The sequence below is a fragment of the Bufo gargarizans genome, chromosome 6 (genome assembly GCF_014858855.1).
Source record: "Bufo gargarizans isolate SCDJY-AF-19 chromosome 6, ASM1485885v1, whole genome shotgun sequence".
Taxonomy (NCBI): Eukaryota; Metazoa; Chordata; class Amphibia; order Anura; family Bufonidae; genus Bufo; species Bufo gargarizans.
Genome location: NC_058085.1, coordinates 109,319,544 through 109,337,625, shown reverse-complemented (window position 1 = coordinate 109,337,625; position 18,082 = coordinate 109,319,544). Strand labels below are relative to the sequence as shown.

At 45.3% G+C, this 18,082-nt stretch overlaps 1 protein-coding gene across 3 annotated transcripts in view; it reads right to left on the bottom strand.

The window, feature by feature from the left end:
* The window catches only part of STAT3 (signal transducer and activator of transcription 3), an 88,818-nt gene extending 71,156 nt beyond the window's left edge, over nt 1-17,662 (bottom strand). Inside the window, exon 1 of one of the 3 annotated variants that reach the window (XM_044300000.1) lies at nt 17,581-17,662. Coding sequence is in view for 2 of the 3 variants with exons in the window: in XM_044299999.1 (XP_044155934.1) it covers nt 14,033-14,052 (20 nt within the window). In the remaining variant the exon portion in view is untranslated. Of the gene's footprint in view, nt 1-14,032; nt 14,151-17,580 lie in introns of those variants that run through there. The other 2 variants (XM_044299999.1, XM_044299998.1) reach the window with 2 other exon arrangements.
* Nucleotides 17,663-18,082: the final 420 nt, after the last annotated feature.

Below are 18,082 nucleotides of genomic sequence, written 5' to 3'. Positions count from 1 at the left end.
AAAAAGTGTCACACATGCGGTATCGCCGTACTCAGGAGAAGTTGGGGAATGTGTTTTGGGGTGTCATTTTACATATACCCATGCTGGGTGAGAGAAATATCTTGGCAAAAGACAACTTTTCCCATTTTTTTTATACAAAGTTGGCATTTGACCAAGATATTTATCTCACCCAGCATGGGTATATGTAAAATGACACCCCAAAACACATTCCCCAACTTCTCCTGAGTACGGCGATACCAGATGTGTGACACTTTTTTGCAGCCTAGATGCGCAAAGGGGCCCAAATTTCTTTTAGGAGGGCATTTTTAGACATTTGGATCCCAGACGACTTCTCACGCTTTAGGGCCCCTAAAAAGCCAGGGCAGTATAAATACCCCACATGTGACCCCACTTTGGAAAGAAGACACCCAAAAGGTATTCAATGAGGGGCCTGGCGAGTTCATAGAATTTTTTTTTTTTGGCATAAGTTAGCGGAAATTGATTTGTTTTTTCTCACAAAGTCTCACTTTCCGCTAACTTGGGACAAAAATTTCAATCTTTCATGGACTCAATATGCCCTTCACGGAATACCTTGGGGTGTCTTCTTTCCGAAATGGGGTCACATGTGGGGTATTTATACTGCCCTGGCTTTTTAGGGGCCCTAAAGCGTGAGAAGAAGTCGAATATAAATGTCTAAAAAAATTTACGCATTTGGATTCCGTGAGGGGTATGGTGAATTCATGTGAGGTTTTATTTTTTGACACAAGTTAGTGGAATATGAGACTTTGAAAGAAAAAACAAACAAAAAAAAAATATATATATATATTTCTGCTAACTTGTCTGAATGGAGCCTTACAGGGAGGTGATCAGGGGTGATCAGTGGTTCATAAAGGGTTAATAAGTGACAGGGGGGGTGTAGTGTAGTGGTATTTGGTGCTACTTTACTGAGATGCCTGAGTCCTCTGGTGGTCGATCCAAACAAAAGGGACCACCAGAGGACCAGGTAGCAGGTATATTAGACGCTGTTATCAAAACAGCGTCTAATATACCTGTTAGGGGTTAAAAAAAAAATCACATCTCCAGCCTGCCAGCGAGCGATCGCCGCTGGCAGGCTGGAGATCCACTCGCTTACCTTCCGTTCCTGTGAGCGCGCGCGCCTGTGCCGATGACGTCACATGTACACCCGGCGCAGGCGCACTGAGGATGGAGCGGCCGAGCGAGCGTCCTCATCTGAGTGCGCCTGCGCCAACTGAAGACCGGCGCGAGATTTAAAACGCAGACAGGGCCAGTCAGAGGACTAGCGCGTCCGCTGGCCCTGTCAATCAACATGAGGAGGGGGCGTCATTATGAATGGAGGATGCGGCTGCTAGCAGCAGGTAGCCGCCCTACCTGCTGCTAGAGAGGTAATTTGCATAATATAAAAGTCAGTTTTTTGATAGAACTACTGAACCAAACAGTGTAATAGCTATATATATTAAGAAATCGCAGCATAAGGATTGTAGGGAGACAAAAAAAAAAAAATGAGTTTAGTGGAGTGACAGAAGCCCTTTAAAGCAGATGTCATAAAAGCTCCTGTAACTGAAATGTCTAGATGTCCCAATACTTTTGCCCATGTATTGCATTTGAAACACACCCAAAAGATGAATGCAACTACTTTATAAGCGTTCATTAAAAGATTTGCAATAACTGGTCATTAGAAACTCCTTAATTTACCAGGTCCCACTAGGTTTACAGAGGCACGTAATGCTGTGGTGGCATTGGACCATTCTGACATGTCTTCTTCTAATGGTCTTGTGCTATTGCTGAGGGAATTCCATGGGCTATGGACCACGATTATATGTTATGTTGCATGTGGTCAAATGACAAATGTCACTGTGCACCCAATGTCTGAAATGTAGATTCCACCTTCCCTCATTTTTTCAGCACAGCAGCCCCATAGTGATATTTAGTTAGCAACTGAGATGAGAAAGACTAATAACTGCATAAAACAAGAAAAAACACATACAATATATAAAAAAAAAAAAATATGTTACCTCAGACATTGCACGTTCATTACTAACAGAATTTCACAGAAACCTTTTGTAGAGGCTGAAAGCCAAGTTTCTACGTGACAAGAAGGAACTCTTTTTCACTACCTAAGACAGCGATCTCCATATTTTAGAAGCATTATTTGGCCAGAAGCACTTGATGGCAATAACACAATTCTTTATTTTCATTTTGGTCTCTCCAGATGCACAGAAAACAAATCATTTACTATTAACTATGACAAAATGTAGGAGACGCTCATCCAAGATACGTCTGTGTCGATACCCACCTTCAGAAGATCACTTCTATGCGGCAGCTTTCAGAACGGGGATCTTTGTTGTGCACAAGTTACATTTTCTGCAAAGCAGCAAAAAAATAAAACTCCTACACAAAGCTACGGTGTACACATTTACGTAATGTCTTCTCTACGCCACAAAGCCCTAGGGCTAGCCAGAATATAGCAATATAAACAGCTTATCGCCTCACAAAACATAAGCAAAAAAGCAAATTAATGTGGATGGGATATAAGATATAACCACAAAGTTCATCCCCTCTACGGCTTCATACACATCTGCTGGAAAAGCTCCGTAGGGGTCCTCCATCGCAGAAGCAGTCAAAAATCCCTGCCAAAATGTTGTCCAGTGAAATGCTGGCTTCACAAAAACCCGACAGACCCTATCATAGTCACTAGGGTCCATGGGGTGCCGTTCATGTCCTCAATGCCTCATTTTCTATTATTTTGTTATTCTGTCCTATGACTTGAAGAGAACAATGGAACTATCGGTGCCAATGTGAACACAGCCCAATTCAGTCACATATTAGCAGCAGTTTGTGCTCCAGAGCTGCCCTTCATTCCTCTAAGGAAAAATAGTTGCAGTTATGGTCAGCCACTTTGGACACTTCATCCAGTGAACCATCAAAGCAAAGTTATACACAGACTCTTCCCTGTTTGAGCCTTTGTTCACAGAATGGGTTGTCCATGGAGCAAAAAAGATGCTAGAACCAGATGTTGCCAGGTCAATTGGAGATTTGGACCCGACATCCAGGTCTTGCTTTCTGCGCTACTTATATTCAGTGGCCGGTACTAAGAGACAGATCAGGGTCTATTTGTTTCTACAGAGGTGGTCACAGACTGATCCTGCCAGGAGGTGAGGCCAAAAGGAGATAAAGGCATAAGACATTTCTGCCGGACCCCCTATAGAGAGAACTACCAGCACTGCAGGAGCATGCTGGAGGTAAGTAGTGGTTCTTCTGTGACTACTGTTGGGAAGAAGGTGCATGCTGTGCACTGTTGCTGGTGGAAGGAGAAATGCTTGGCTTGACTACAAGAGAAGAAAGGGAGGCATATTTGTGCCAACGGAGTTTGGGGTACTTTCATACTAGCATTTTTAAAATCCGGCAGGCAGTTCCGGCAACGGAGCTGCCTGCCGTATACAAATGGATAGCAGTTTTTTACGGATCTGGTGAAAAATACTCAAAGATTAAAAGAGAAACCCGCTCCTCCTATACCCCTGCGCATGCGCAGACCGGAATGCATTAAGATAAAACTGAAGCGTTTTTTTTCCCCGGTATTGAGACCCTTTACTGAATTTCAATACCGGAAAAGAATAAAGCTAGTGTGAAAGTACCCTTAGGAGTCACTTCTGTAACCGCTGGTAAAAAGGGGATGGCAGAGGCACAGCTGTAACTTTTGGGTAAGGTTCCAAGATGGAGATCTAGATTACTTTGGAAGGCATACACACAATATAAACAATCCTGGGCCTTCTTCTAGTTGACCTCGCTACTGGTGATTTCATAGGGTTCAGGCAAGGGAGGAAAAAGGAAACCACTGGAATTTCCGTCAAATGGACAAAGCACGTCAACTAACATAACGTACAACACAGGGAAACAACATCAGTTTGTCTTCAAAAAGAAAGTTCGTGGACTGTTTAGGGAGTGATCAGAAATTACTTCCTGAGGGGAAAAAAAAAACATTAGATTTGTCATCAGAGAGACCGGCTTGACCTAAGATTTTCTGGTCAGATGGCCGCTTACACACAGATCTTTTGTTATACACAGTAACTATTGGTCTGGTTGGACAGATACTGGTCAGGTAATCTGTTGGTGTAGATAGATTTTTTTGACAGGGTCCTAGGTTACCTTTGTTTTCCTGCAATTTATATGGAGATATACATTTTAATTTTTTTTTTTATCTCTGTAGGGCGCAGTATTACAGAGGTTTGCTTCTGGGAGAAATAACTCAAAGTACATCTGTTTTTTTGTGGATCGGATGTGGACCCATTCACTCCTATGACGGATCTCAATAGCGGATTTGAAAATGCTAATGTGAAAGTAGCCTAAGGCTACCTACTTTCACACTCGCGTTTGGTGTGGAGCCGTCATGGATCTGCACAGACTGATCTGTTCAGATAATGGTATCCGCCTCCAAAGCGGAATGGAGACGGAACGGAGCAAAAAACTGATGCATTCTGAGCGGATCCTTTTCCATTCAGAATGCATTAAGAGGGCAAAACTGATCCGTTTTGGACCACTTGTGAGAGCCTTGAACGAATCTCACAAATGGAAAGCCAAAACGCCAGTGTGAAAGTAGCCCAAGTTAATCCGTAAGTTATGTGTACCACAAAATGGTGCCATTAAAATCTACAACTTGCCCTGCAAAAAACAAGCCCTAATACAACTACATCAATGGAAAAATCTAAACGGTGAGATTAATGTTATAGCTCTTGGAATGAGAAACAATAATTGAAATAAAAAAGTGCTTGGTCACTAAGGCCTCGTTCACATTTCCATTTTTCACTGATGTGTGCTGTCCATATATTCCACATTCATCACACATACTCAATCATTTCAATGTGTCTGTTGACATTAGTATTTTTTTGGGTGGGTTAGGAAAAAATAAATAAATAAAAATCACAGAGACACGCACTACTTTGGTCCGTGATGCTGACCGAACATACCTAATGAAGTCTATCAGTCTGTGACAATCACGGGCACAACATCCGTGTTGCGTCAGTTTTTCACTGACCACTGATAGGAGATGCCATGGAGATACATTTTCAGCTGAGCAGCATCCGAGGAATACAGATAACACAAGGGTAAAAAAACTGAAACACGGACCAAACACGGGTGCTTTACAGACATGAAACTGACATGGAAATGTCAACAAGGCCCAAGGGTACCACCACACGGTGGAGATTTGTGTGTAGAAAATCCACAAATGCACATAAATCTTCGTTATTTAGAGAAGGTACGGAATGCACAAATAACTAACTGACATGCTGTGGATATTAAAATCCACATAGCAGGTCAATTTCCACATGGAAATAAAAAGCAAAGAGTACACTCATTCACTTTGCTGGTACTGTATTACATTGCGTTATTTCTACATGAAATTTTTTTTAACTAAAAATCATTTTTGCAATTGGCTTTTATTAAAAATATTGAACTGTTCTGTCAAAGGGTTAACCGTTTTTCTAGCTGTGTGACTGGTACTTTCACTTTGTGCCCTTCATCTAATAAACCTTATCTCTAAAATTACTGATAGGTTCCCTTTAACCACTTCAGCCCCGCTAGGTGAAACCCCCTTCATGACCAGAGCACTTTTTACACTTCGGCACTACACTCCTTTCACCGTTTATCGCTCGGTCATGCAACTTTCCACCCAAATGAATTTTACCTCCTTTTCTTCTCACTAATGGAGCTTTCATTTGGTGGTATTTTATTGCTGCTGACATTTTTACTTTTTTGTTATTAATCAAAATGTAACGATTTTTTTGCAAAAAAATGACATTTTTCACTTTCAGCTGTAAAATTTTGCAAAAAAACGACATCCATATATAAATTTTTCTCCAAATTTATTGTTCTACATGTCTTTGATAAAAAAAAAAATGTTTGGGCAAAAAAAAAAAAATGGTTTGGGTAAAAGTTATAGCATTTACAAACTATGGTACAAAAATGTGAATTTCCGCTTTTTGAAACAGCTCTGACTTTCTGAGCACCTGTCATGATTCCTGAGGTTCTACAATGCCCAAACAGTAGAAAACCCCACAAATGACCCCATTTCGGAAAGTAGACACCCTAAGGTATTCACTGATGGGCATAGTGAGTTCATAGAACTTTTTATTTTTTGTCACAAGTTAGCGGAAAATGATGATGATTTTATTTTATTTTATTTTTCTTACAAAGTCTCATATTCCACTAACTTGCGACAAAAAATAAAAAATTCTAGGAACTCGCCATGCCCCTCACGGAATACCTTGGGGTGTCTTCTTTCCAAAATGGGGTCACTTGTGGCGTAGTTATACTGCCCTGGCAATTTAGGGGCCCAAATGTGTGAGAAGAACTTTGCAATCAAAATGTGTAAAAAATGACCGGTGAAATCCGAAAGGTGCACTTTGGAATATGTGCCCCTTTGCCCACCTTGGCAGAAAAAGTGTCACACATCTGGTATCGCCGTACTCAGGAGAAGTTGGGGAATGTGTTTTGGGGTGTCATTTTACATATACCCAAGCTGGGTGAGAAAAATATCTTGGTCAAATGCCAACTTTGTATAAAAAAATGGGAAAAGTTGTCTTTTGCCAAGCTATTTCTCTCATCCAGCATGGGTATATGTAAAATGACACCCCAAAACACATTCCCCAACTTCTCCTGAGTACGGCGATACCAGATGTGTGACACTTTTTTGCAGCCTAGATGCGCAAAGGGGCCCAAATTCCTTTTAAGAGGGCATTTTTAGACATTTGGATCCCAGACTTCTTCTCACACTTTCGGGCCCCTAAAAAGCCAGGGCAGTATAAATACCCCACATGTGACCCCACTTTGGAAAGAAGACACCCCAAGGTATTCAATGAGGGGCCTGGCGAGTTCCTAGAAATTTTTTATTTTTTGCATAAGTTAGCGGAAATTGATTTTTTTGGTTTTTTTCTCACAAAGTCTCACTTTCCGCTAACTTAGGACAAAAATTTCAATCTTTCATGGACTCAATATGCCCCTCAGCGAATACCTTGGGGTGTCTTCTTTCCGAAATGGGGTCACATGTGGGGTATTTATACTGCCCTGGCTTTTTAGGGGCCCTAAAGCGTGAGAAGAAGTCTGGAATATAAATGTCTAAAAATGTTTACGCATTTGGATTCCGTGAGGGGTATGGCGAGTTCATGTGAGATTTTATTTTTTGACACAAGTTAGTAGAATATGAGACTTAGTAAGAAAAAACAAAAACAAACAAAAAATTTCCGCTAACTTGTGCCAAAAAAAATGTCTGAATGGAGCCTTACAGGGGGGGGTGATCAATGACAGGGGGGTGATCAATGACAGGGGGGTAATCACCCATATAGACTCCCGGATCACCCCCCTGTCATTGATCACCCCCCTGGTAAGGCTCCATTCAGACGTCCGTATAATTTTTACGGATCCATGGATCGGATCCGCAAAACACATGCGGACGTCTGAATGGAGCCTTACAGGGGGTTATCAATGACAGGGGGTGATCAGGGTGATCACCCCCCTGTCACTGATCACCCCCCCTGTAAGGCTCCATTCAGACATCCGCATGATTTTTTACGGATCCATGGATCGGATCCACAAAACACATGCGGACGTCTGAATGGAGCCTTACAGGGGGGTTATCAATGACAGGGGGTGATCAGGGTGATCACCCCCCTGTCACTGATCACCCCCCCTGTAAGGCTCCATTCAGACATCTGCATGATTTTTTACGGATCCATGGATCGGATCCACAAAACACATGCGGACGTCTGAATGGAGCCTTACAGGGGGTGATCAGGGTGATCACCCCCCTGTCACTGATCACCCCCCCTGTAAGGCTCCATTCAGACATCTGCATGATTTTTTACGGATCCATGGATCGGATCCACAAAACACATGCGGACGTCTGAATGGAGCCTTACAGGGGGGTTATCAATGACAGGGGGTGATCAGGGTGATCACCCCCCTGTCACTGATCACCCCCCCTGTAAGGCTCCATTCAGACATCCGCATGATTTTTTACGGATCCATGGATACATGGATCGGATCCACAAAACACATGCGGCAGGGGGGTGATCAATGACAGGGGGTGATCAGGGAGTGTATATGGGTGATCACCCGCCTGTCATTGATCACCCCCTGTAAGGCTCCATTCAGACGTCCGCATGTGTTTTGCGGATCCGATCCATGTATCCATGGATCCGTAAAAATCATGCGGACGTCTGAATGGAGCCTTACAGGGGGGTGATCAATGACAGGGGGTGATCAGGGAGTGTATATGGGTGATCACCCGCCTGTCATTGATCACCCCCCTGTAAGGCTCCATTCAGACGTCCGCATGATTTTTACGGATCCATGGATACATGGATCGGATCCACAAAACACATGCGGACGTCTGAATGGAGCCTTACAGGGGGGTGATCAATGACAGGGGGGTGATCAGGGAGTGTATATGGGTGATCACCCGCCTGTCATTGATCACCCCCCTGTAAGGCTCCATTCAGACGTCCGTATGCTTTTTGCGGATCCGATCCATGTATCCGTCGATCCGTAAAAATCATACGGACGTCTGAACGGAGCCTGACAGGGGGGTGATCAATGACAGGGCGGTGATCAATGACAGGGGGGTGATCAGGGAGTTTATATGGGGTGATCAGGGGTTAATAAGTGACGGGGGGGGGGGGGTGTAGTGTAGTGTGGTGTTTGGTGCGACTGTACTGAGCTACCTGAGTCCTCTGGTGGTCGATCCTAACAAAAGGGACCACCAGAGGACCAGGTAGGAGGTATATTAGACGCTGTTATGAAAACAGCGTCTAATATACCTGTTAGGGGTTAAAAAATTCGGATCTCCAGCCTGCCAGCGAGCGATCGCCGCTGGCAGGCTGGAGATCCACTCGCTTACCTTCCGTTCCTGTGAGCGCGCGCGCCTGTGTGCGCGCGTTCACAGGAAATCTCGGCTCTCGCGGGAGGACGCGTATATGCGTCCACCCAGAAGAGCAGGGCCGCCGGCAGGACGCAATCCTGCGTACGGCGGTCCTGAGGTGGTTAAATAAGTGTTTATGACCTGTCACCGGGATTTTGTGTATAGAGCTGAGTACATGGGTTGCTAGATGGCCCCTAGCACATCTGCAGTATCCAGTCCCCATAGCTCTGTGTGCTTTTATTATGTAAAAAAAACAGATTTAATACATATGCAAATTACCCTGAGATGTGTCCTGTCCCTAACTCATCTCAGGGACAGGACTCATCCCAGGTTAATTTGCATATGTATCAAATCAGGGTTTTTGCACAATAAAAGCACACAGAGCTATGGGGATTGCAGGTGTGCTAGCGGCCATCTAGCAACCCATGTCCTCAGCTCTATACACAAAATCCCGGTGACAGGTTCCCTTTAAGCCACATTATTATCAGACTGGCTATGAGCTGTGCGCTGCGATTGGCCAGTGCTGCAGCAAGGGACACGCCTCCTACAAAAAAAAAAAAAAAATCAGTCCAGTACAACAGACGGAGCTGAGACACCGGAGCCTATACCGGGCGAATGGAGCGGCGCCCAGGCATACTAGTAAGTGCAGGGGGACCCCTGGGCGCCGCTCTGCCCACAGGTATAGTTCGTTTTTAGTTTGTATACGAGTGAAAGGTCCTCTTTAAGGACCGATACTGTATTGCACTTTTTTCACGGCAATCAGGGACTTCAGCATATCTGCACTGTTTGAAAATCCTTCCCTACTCCATGCTTTATACTGCTGTTCTAGCTGCTCACATTGCTGGGTATAATCACAAGTCTACCACAGGTACAACAGGAAATGACTGCATGAAAACCTGCTGTAGTATGAAGAATATAAACTAAAATGAACTAAACCAACAGTGAGAACAACAACAACAACAACTATCAGGTCGCTGCCATTCATACACGTAGAAAACAAGACTCAGTACTATGGAAGAGGGTCCTCTTTAAAAGGATACACTTATTCAAGGAGGACCCTGATCACGTAAAGGCCATTCAAAATTCCTCTAGTTACGAAAAACAAAACCTTTAAAGTACTAGCAAAGGCGAACCACAATGACAACACACGATAGATGTCAGATGCTGATGGTGAAACCCGGTGATGTCATCACACAGTACAGACTCCTCCAGCTTCAGAGACGGCTCCGCTCTGTAAACAAATAGGCCCAAGCTGACTAATAGTGCAACACATGTGGCCCAAGATGATACGCATAGACGGGCACGTTACATCATAGGTACATGAGATGAAAAACAGACAAGGAACCTCATTTAAAAAGATAAAATAAAAAAGTCTAAAAGTGCATTTTGTCTCCAGATACCATCTCACTAGAAAATTCCCAGTCCAGTCAGAAGAGTTAATAAAGTGAACAAAATTGTGCAATAGACTGACTAGCATTGTGCACCATCGTGTCCCACTATTATGACGGCAGCACAGAGTGCCGCAAGATCTCAATGGAGAAAGGGGTGTCACAATTCTAATTTAAAAAAGCTTTATATAGTAATGACACTGGTTCACTACTAAAAGCACTAGTGCTACAGGGATTAGTGCCACACACACGTTTGTATGAAGCTTCATAACCCATCACCGATTAAGGACACGTCATACAGACAAGATAGTTTACTGTGGGGTGTGAAAAGCCGACTTAGGCTACTTTCACACTAGCGTTCGATCGGATCCGTTCTGAACGGATCCGCTCATATTAATGCAGACGGTGGCTCCGTTCAGAACGGATCCGTCTGCATTATATTGTCAAAAAATGTCTAAGTGTGAAATTAGCCTGAACGGATCCGTCCAGACTTTTACATTGAAAGTCAATGGGGGACGGATCCGTTTGAAGATTGAGCCATAGTGTGTCATCTTCAAACGGATCCGTCCCCATTGACTTACATTCTAAGTCTGGACGGATCCGCACGCCTCCGCACGGCCAGGCGGACACCCGAATGCTGCAAGCAGCGTTCAAGTGTCCGCCTGCTGAGTGGAGGCTCAACGCCGCCAGACTGATGCATTATGAGCGGATCCGCGTCCACTCAGAATGCATTGGGGCTGGACGGAAGCGTTCGGGTCCGCTTGTGAGCCCCTTCAAACAGAGCTCACAAGCGGACAGCCAAACGCTAGTGTGAAAGTAGCCTTAGGGCTCATGCACACTAATGTGTGCCGGCTGGGCCTGTATTGCGGCCCGCAATACACAGGCACCGGCAGTGAGCACCCCGCAGCGTGGATGCAGACCCACTTGAATGGGTCTGCAATTCGGAAGGTCGGTGCGGAACCCCACGGAAGCACTACGTAGTGCTTCTGTGGGGTTTCTCTCTGTGCCTCTACACCGCAAAAAAAGTTGTGTGTTGCGTACCGTCGGAAGACCCCATTCAAGTGTACAGGTTCACGATCTGCATGTGGAGGCCCTATGGTCATTGCGGACCACAGCACGGGCCCGGCCGGCGCACATTCGTGTGCATGAGCCCTTAAAAGGGAACCTGTCACCGGGATTTTGTGTATAGAGCTGAGGACATGGGTTGCTAGATGGCCGCTAGCACATCCACAATACCCAGTCCCTATAGCTCTCTGTGCTTTTATTGCGTAGAAAAAAAAAACGATTTGATACATATGCAAATTAACATAAGTCATATCTTACTCGTGTGACCTGAGAAGAGTCATATTTTCAAGCTCTGACTCATCTCAGGTTAATTTGCATATGTATCAAATCGGTTTTTATACACAATAAAAGCACACAGAGCTATGGGGACTGGATATTGCAGCTCTAATAGCGGCCATCTAGCAACCCATGTCCTCGGCTCTATACCCAAAATCCCGGTGACCGGTTCCCTTTAAGCTGTATTTGCATGAGCCAATAATCATCCAGATTATCGGGAACGACCATTCCTGCGAAATGTTGCTCCCAACAATCTGACCATGTAAATGTGCCGCAGTTTCTTCGGGTGATCCTGATGTTCATGCAGGCACCACCAACCATAGTTTCTTGGCAGCAGATTGTGTAGTCTAAACAGTGATCTGCTGCTCAGAAACCACGAATCTGTAGGAGGACGAGGGATAGCAATAGAGACCACGAAGGAGATAGCTGTATGTAAATACACTGAACGAGCAGCCGACTGTCAGGAAGAAACATAACGTCCCAACAATCTGCTGCAAAATCGTCCCATCTAAATCTACCTTTCAAACATCTATATGCATGATGATCAGTGGTTCATCATGAAGATGATGAATCTGTCCGTGTGTACAGTTTTTGCTCTCCGTGTGTCAACCAAATTCCAGTACATAGCAACAATCTGTGAAAACCATGAACCAAACACAGATAGCATCCATCACTGACTATGTGTAAGGGATCCATAATCAGACTGAGGGTACATTCACACGACCATGTGTATTTTGCGGTCTGCAAAAATAAGGATGACATTCGTGTGACCTCGGTGTTGCATCCGTTTTTTGTTTTGCGTACCCATTGTAACAATGCCCATTTTTGTGTGCAAAACGGACAAACACAGACTTTTTGAAGGGCATATGGATAGCACACTGTGTGCTGCCTGCATTTATTGCGGCCTCAATGAAATGAATGGGTCCGCATCCTATCTGCAAAACATGCGGATAGATTGTGTGACGATTTTTGGTCTGCAGTCGTGTGAATGGGGCATACTTCAGTCTGTGGAAAACCACTGATGTGTGAATACACAGCATAAACATACACACTTGGCTCGTATAAGCATTCATATTAATCCTGTAAAGAGAGGAAAGAGACAAATTCAGACCTCTTTGGCTGAGCTGTCGAAAGGGTATTCCCATTTGAAACGGCAACAGATCCACTCAAGCGTATAGGACCAGCTGGAATCAGCTGGTTGGGGCACAGCTGAGTAGGGGTAGCGCTAACGCTGGGTTCAGACCTGAGCGTTCTGAAAGGAGCGCTCTGTATGCGCGATTGTACCGGCGTTTGCAATCGGCGCATACAGAGACAAGCGAACGCCCATTGTCGCGCGTTCCCGAAAGTCTGTGTACGGAAACGCGCGACAAGACGCCCCAAAGAAGCTCATGTACTTCTTGGGGCGTCGGGCGTTTTACAGCGCGATCGTACGCGCTGTAAAACGCCCAGATGAGAACCATTCCCATAGGGAATCATTGGTTTCTCCTTGTTGAGCGTTTTACAGCGCGTAGGAACACGCTGTAAAACGCTCAGGTGTGAACCCAGCCTTATATCCCCTACATTCTCAGGATTTAGGTGTTGTACCCCCATAAAGTGATTGCACATCCTAGGGAAGAAAGAACTCCTTTAAATGGGTTTTTAGTCCGGCTGCTTCTCAGCGTGCATTGCCATGCTGCCGCTGGAACTCTGCCCTGCCCCCATTACAGTCAATGGGGACGGATCGGCAGTCCGGGGGCACACGTGAACTAGCAGCAGGATGGATCGGACAGGCTGTTCACCCGCCGATACAGCCTGCCGCTAGTGTGAAAGTACCCTACGTGAGACAACCCCTTTAAGTTCATCATTCTTGCCTTAGGCTATGACCACATGGCTGGGTTGTGTTGCGGTTGTGACAGTGCTGTGGTAGAGCAATGCATGGCTGTACAGGCCGCAGCAGGCTCTAATTAAGACTGTTCAGTCAGTCCATATTGTTAATAGCGGTGTGGCCGCTGCAACAGCCATTTACAATGCAGACCAACTAAACAGCGCAGTCCTCAGGCCTCATGCACACAACCGTATCACGTAACACAGATGACGTCCATGTTGCCTTTTTTTGCGGACGCGTTGACTCCACTGGCTCCGTGGTCCGCATTTTGCAGCCAAGAATAGAATGTGTTCTAATTTTTTGCAGAATGTACACACGGACGACATCAAGTTATTGCAGATATTGTTAAAGAAAAGTTCTGCAGCGTAAGAATGACAATATTTAAAACCTTATCCACTTGACTGCCGCTGTAAATGGTGAGTATTCTTGGACCCGCTCAAAAATGGAATGGAGCTAAGCGGTAGCTGTCTACACACAGCGACAAGAATTAACACATCCCTTCTTGACGTAGTACTGGCTTTTACCTACCGGGCCCAGAACTCCAGCATTGAAAACAATGGAGGGCAGAAAACACACAGCAGCCACGGTGTCTGCGTCAAAGTTCATGGGGGAAAATCCACACTGAATAGCCCCTTTAGGTGTTTTTTCGACATGGATTTTGATGTGGATTCCACGCAGAAAATGCACACAATCCGCCTCCCATTTACCTAAATGGGAAAACCGTATAGTAATTTACTTGGAGCGTTTTATTGGTGTGAACTGTCAGAACTCTACACCCATCTCTACCAGTAAGGCCTCAAGCACATGGCTGTTTTGGTCTGCATCCGAGCCACCGTTCAATGGGGCTGCAAAAGATGTGCTGTCCGCATCCGTTGCTCTGTTCCGTGGCCCCGCTAAAAAATATAACATGTCCTATTCTTGTCCGCGCTTTGCGGACAAGAATAGGCATTTATTTTAAAGGCTGTCCGTGCCATTCCACAAATTGCGGAACGCGCACGGACACCATCTGTGTTTTGCGGACCACAAAACATACCACAGTCGTGTGCATGAGGCCTAACTCTCCAGGAAATGTTCATCTCCAGGATGCCTTCTTTAACTGTGGGTCAAAAGCCCCCCTGCTGCTCAACGTACCTGAAAAATACAACACATCGGGGGCCAAAACCAGCGCTTGCGTCTGCAGTTCGTCAGACGTCTCCCCCCCCCCATAGAGGTTGGACACAAAAATCTTGTGCCTCTGGATCCCAACAACTCATCTAAAAACCCCAAGGTTAGAGATGACAACCCCCACCATACACCAAACAAGTGTTCTCAGCAACACTTAAAATCACAATGGAAAACGCGAGGCGCGCCCCTGCTAACGATGCAAGACACAGAATCGTGACCTGCTATTCCCAATCCGTCTAGACCATTAGTGCAGATCAATACATGATGACATTCTTCCACAGCGACCTACAGATGGATCAGCTATTATACAATGATGTCATATTACACCACCCCAGCACAATACACGACCTCAGTATGATGCATCTTACATTTTCATTATTTCCACCCAGATTTTTCAGTCACACCACCCAAAGGTGTGAAGCTAATGATGCAGATGAGGTTTGTATACCGAGCATATGGAGATGACATCCAACACTGAATTATATGATATAAGGACAATGATTTCCTTATAACTACAGCACCCAACATGCCCTACAAACGATGGAAGTTATAGTTTTGCAAAGGTTGGATGGCTGGACATTAGAACTATCTAATACATGCCAAGCACGGGTCAATGTCACAACCTCCTGCCTTGGACATAATGAACTGTAATGTCATATACAACTGAAGAAAAAAAAAAACATAGCCAAATGAACACAAACATTTTATCAGATCAAATATGCGCAATCATCGGGCCTTACTCTTACCGATCCCCACAGATCCCGTTCCGACGTTCCCTAGGTCCACCACTGGTCTTTACTTACTGGTCCCTCTTGACACCGGAAAAGAGAGCACTCAGCCAATCATCAGCCATGACTGATCTGTGCATCTCTACGGACGTATCCAACTGGACATCTGTCCCTATGTCAAAACATTCACCAGCCTTAGTAAAGGACGAGATTGAAATATGGGGAACCCCAATGGCTGTAAGCAGGCTCGGACTGGCCCACAGGGGTACAGGTAAATCCCCCGTTGGGACCCAGAGCAAGGTGGGCCCCTAGTCACCCACCCCCTGCACAAGTGGCACATAACACGGTAGACTTACTGCACTACATACATATAGTCAATGTACAGCACCTCAACCAGCCGATGTTCATATAAAAACTTGATAGATTATTAAAGAAACTCCCCAGTTTATTATTACAGACACGATTACAGCTGAGATGACTTCTAGGTATAGAGGAAAGCTACCAGTGTCCTCCCCAGGACCTACCTCCTCAGAGTTGCTGCAGGGACCCCTATATTCAATCATCTGGTAGCATCTTGCTGCTGTGTGAGCAGGTAATACGTGACTGTGTCCGTACGGTGGGCCCTAGGCACCCCAGTCCAACACTGGTTGTAAGGTGCCGCTAACATAACCTGTGAATACTGTCCTGTCACATCAATGTTCACCAACTCTGAGATGCCACTAAGGCTAGTTTCGCACTAGTGTTTACAGATACGGCAGGCTGTCGGGAAGAGTCTGCCAGATTTATCACTGCCGTCCGGCCCCATTAACCATAATGGGGTCCGACTGAAATCCAGCAAATATGATTAAAACAAACGCTGGCAGCGGTTTGCGTCCAGCCAATCCCAGGCATTCTAAGCCAGAACGGCTTGCCGGAAGTGTGAAACTAGCCTAACTGGAAAACCCCTTTAAAGGAGGAAACTGCTTTGGACAACCGTCTCATGTCCTCTATGAAGACATACATATTAGAAGTGACATTGGCGGGTTCAGCCAACCATCTAATGTGTACAGGGGCCTCTCCACTCTCCCTTCATGGCTTAAGTATAGGAAAATAAGGATTGGGCAAGTTGGATTCAATTACTCAAAGCTTTTGTTAGCAGGCAATGGCTTTCTCCCATTTCCCCATTCACCTGTTGAGACGCCCTCCATAAGGAGATATTGCATTCACTATATGCATGCTCGGCTGAGCTGCTTATGTATAGGAGGATCCAGAGAGATCGCCGACTTGTGTATGTCAAGCTGTAGGCTCCTCATTTTTGGATCCACTTTGACAGATTTCAGCCAGAGTTGCTGTAATTCTATGGCTTGAATAGCGCTTCTGGACATCAAACGAGCGTACCTCCAGATGACACGGGGTTCACACTTCCTTTTTTTCCTGTTGTATTACGGTAACAGAAAAATGAAAGTGACCGCAGTGCTGGATCTGACACATGATGGACACAGACACCATAATGGAATCTAATATAGTCAGTGAGGTCCATTGGGTGTCTGTGTCCATCATGTGTCAGATCCAGCACCACGGTCACTTTCATTTTTCTGTTATTGTACTGTAAAAAAAATAATGCTGCATGCTGTGCCATTTTCTTCTTTTTATCATGGAAACTTGACAGAACATGCAACAAAGCCTATAACGGACATGTGAACAGCGCTCAATAACTAATTGCACAATTTCTTATCCTAACCCCTTCCCTCCACCACTACTGTTAAAGACATACTTCGAAAACATTACATATACAGCTACAAAACACACAGAGTAATACAGCACCACATACTGTGCCCACTGTACTTCCCAATACTATACTGCAGAATCAGATAATCCCCTTCTGTTGCCCCTTTTGCCCCTAGCTGGTGCTGCCTGAGGCAATCGCCTCAGGTTGCCTCATGGGTGGTGCACCCCTGTATATATATATATATATATATATATATATATATATACACACACACACATCTGTATATACAGACATCTATATACCAAATGGCAGTTCCTGCTGCCTGCTCCACAACACACTTCCTTCCTGTCCTACGTGTCCACCAATATCATAACCAGCATGTACACAGCCCTGCACCAGTCCGCCATGTGAGCAGCATTTGGAGGTCCCAGTAAAGTCACATTCCATAAGATAAGTATGAAAGCAGCAACTCTCACCTATCTCCGCCTCTCACAACTTCCAGGAGCTTCTTCTCTCTGACGCAGCTCCGACAGTCTGTGACACCGAAGCCGGAAACTGCTTGACCCACCTCTCACAGACCCGCCCACAAATGCCAAACACTGCCAGAGTTTCAGCCCTTTCCCGCCCATAATTCCGTCCTCAGTCAACCCGCCACCAATCAGCGTCCAGTAATCACCCGGGGTCACTTCGTCTGCGGAGATTACTCATCACCTTTCCACCAATCATATCACTCCCCTGACCATACGCCTCTATAATTAATTATTCATAACCAGGACACGCCCCCTCTGGTCTAGAAGAAACCAACGAGACTGCGAAACTCCGCCTTTTTATTTATTATTCATAGACCAAGGACAGTCACCGCCCACTTGTTGGTCTCCGCTTTGGCTGTTAGAGACACTTCGTCACCCTCCCTCAGCCTATGCAGGGCACAATGAAGAGACACTTTGAGCCGCGCGGGGCGGAGAGCCGGAGAGTAGA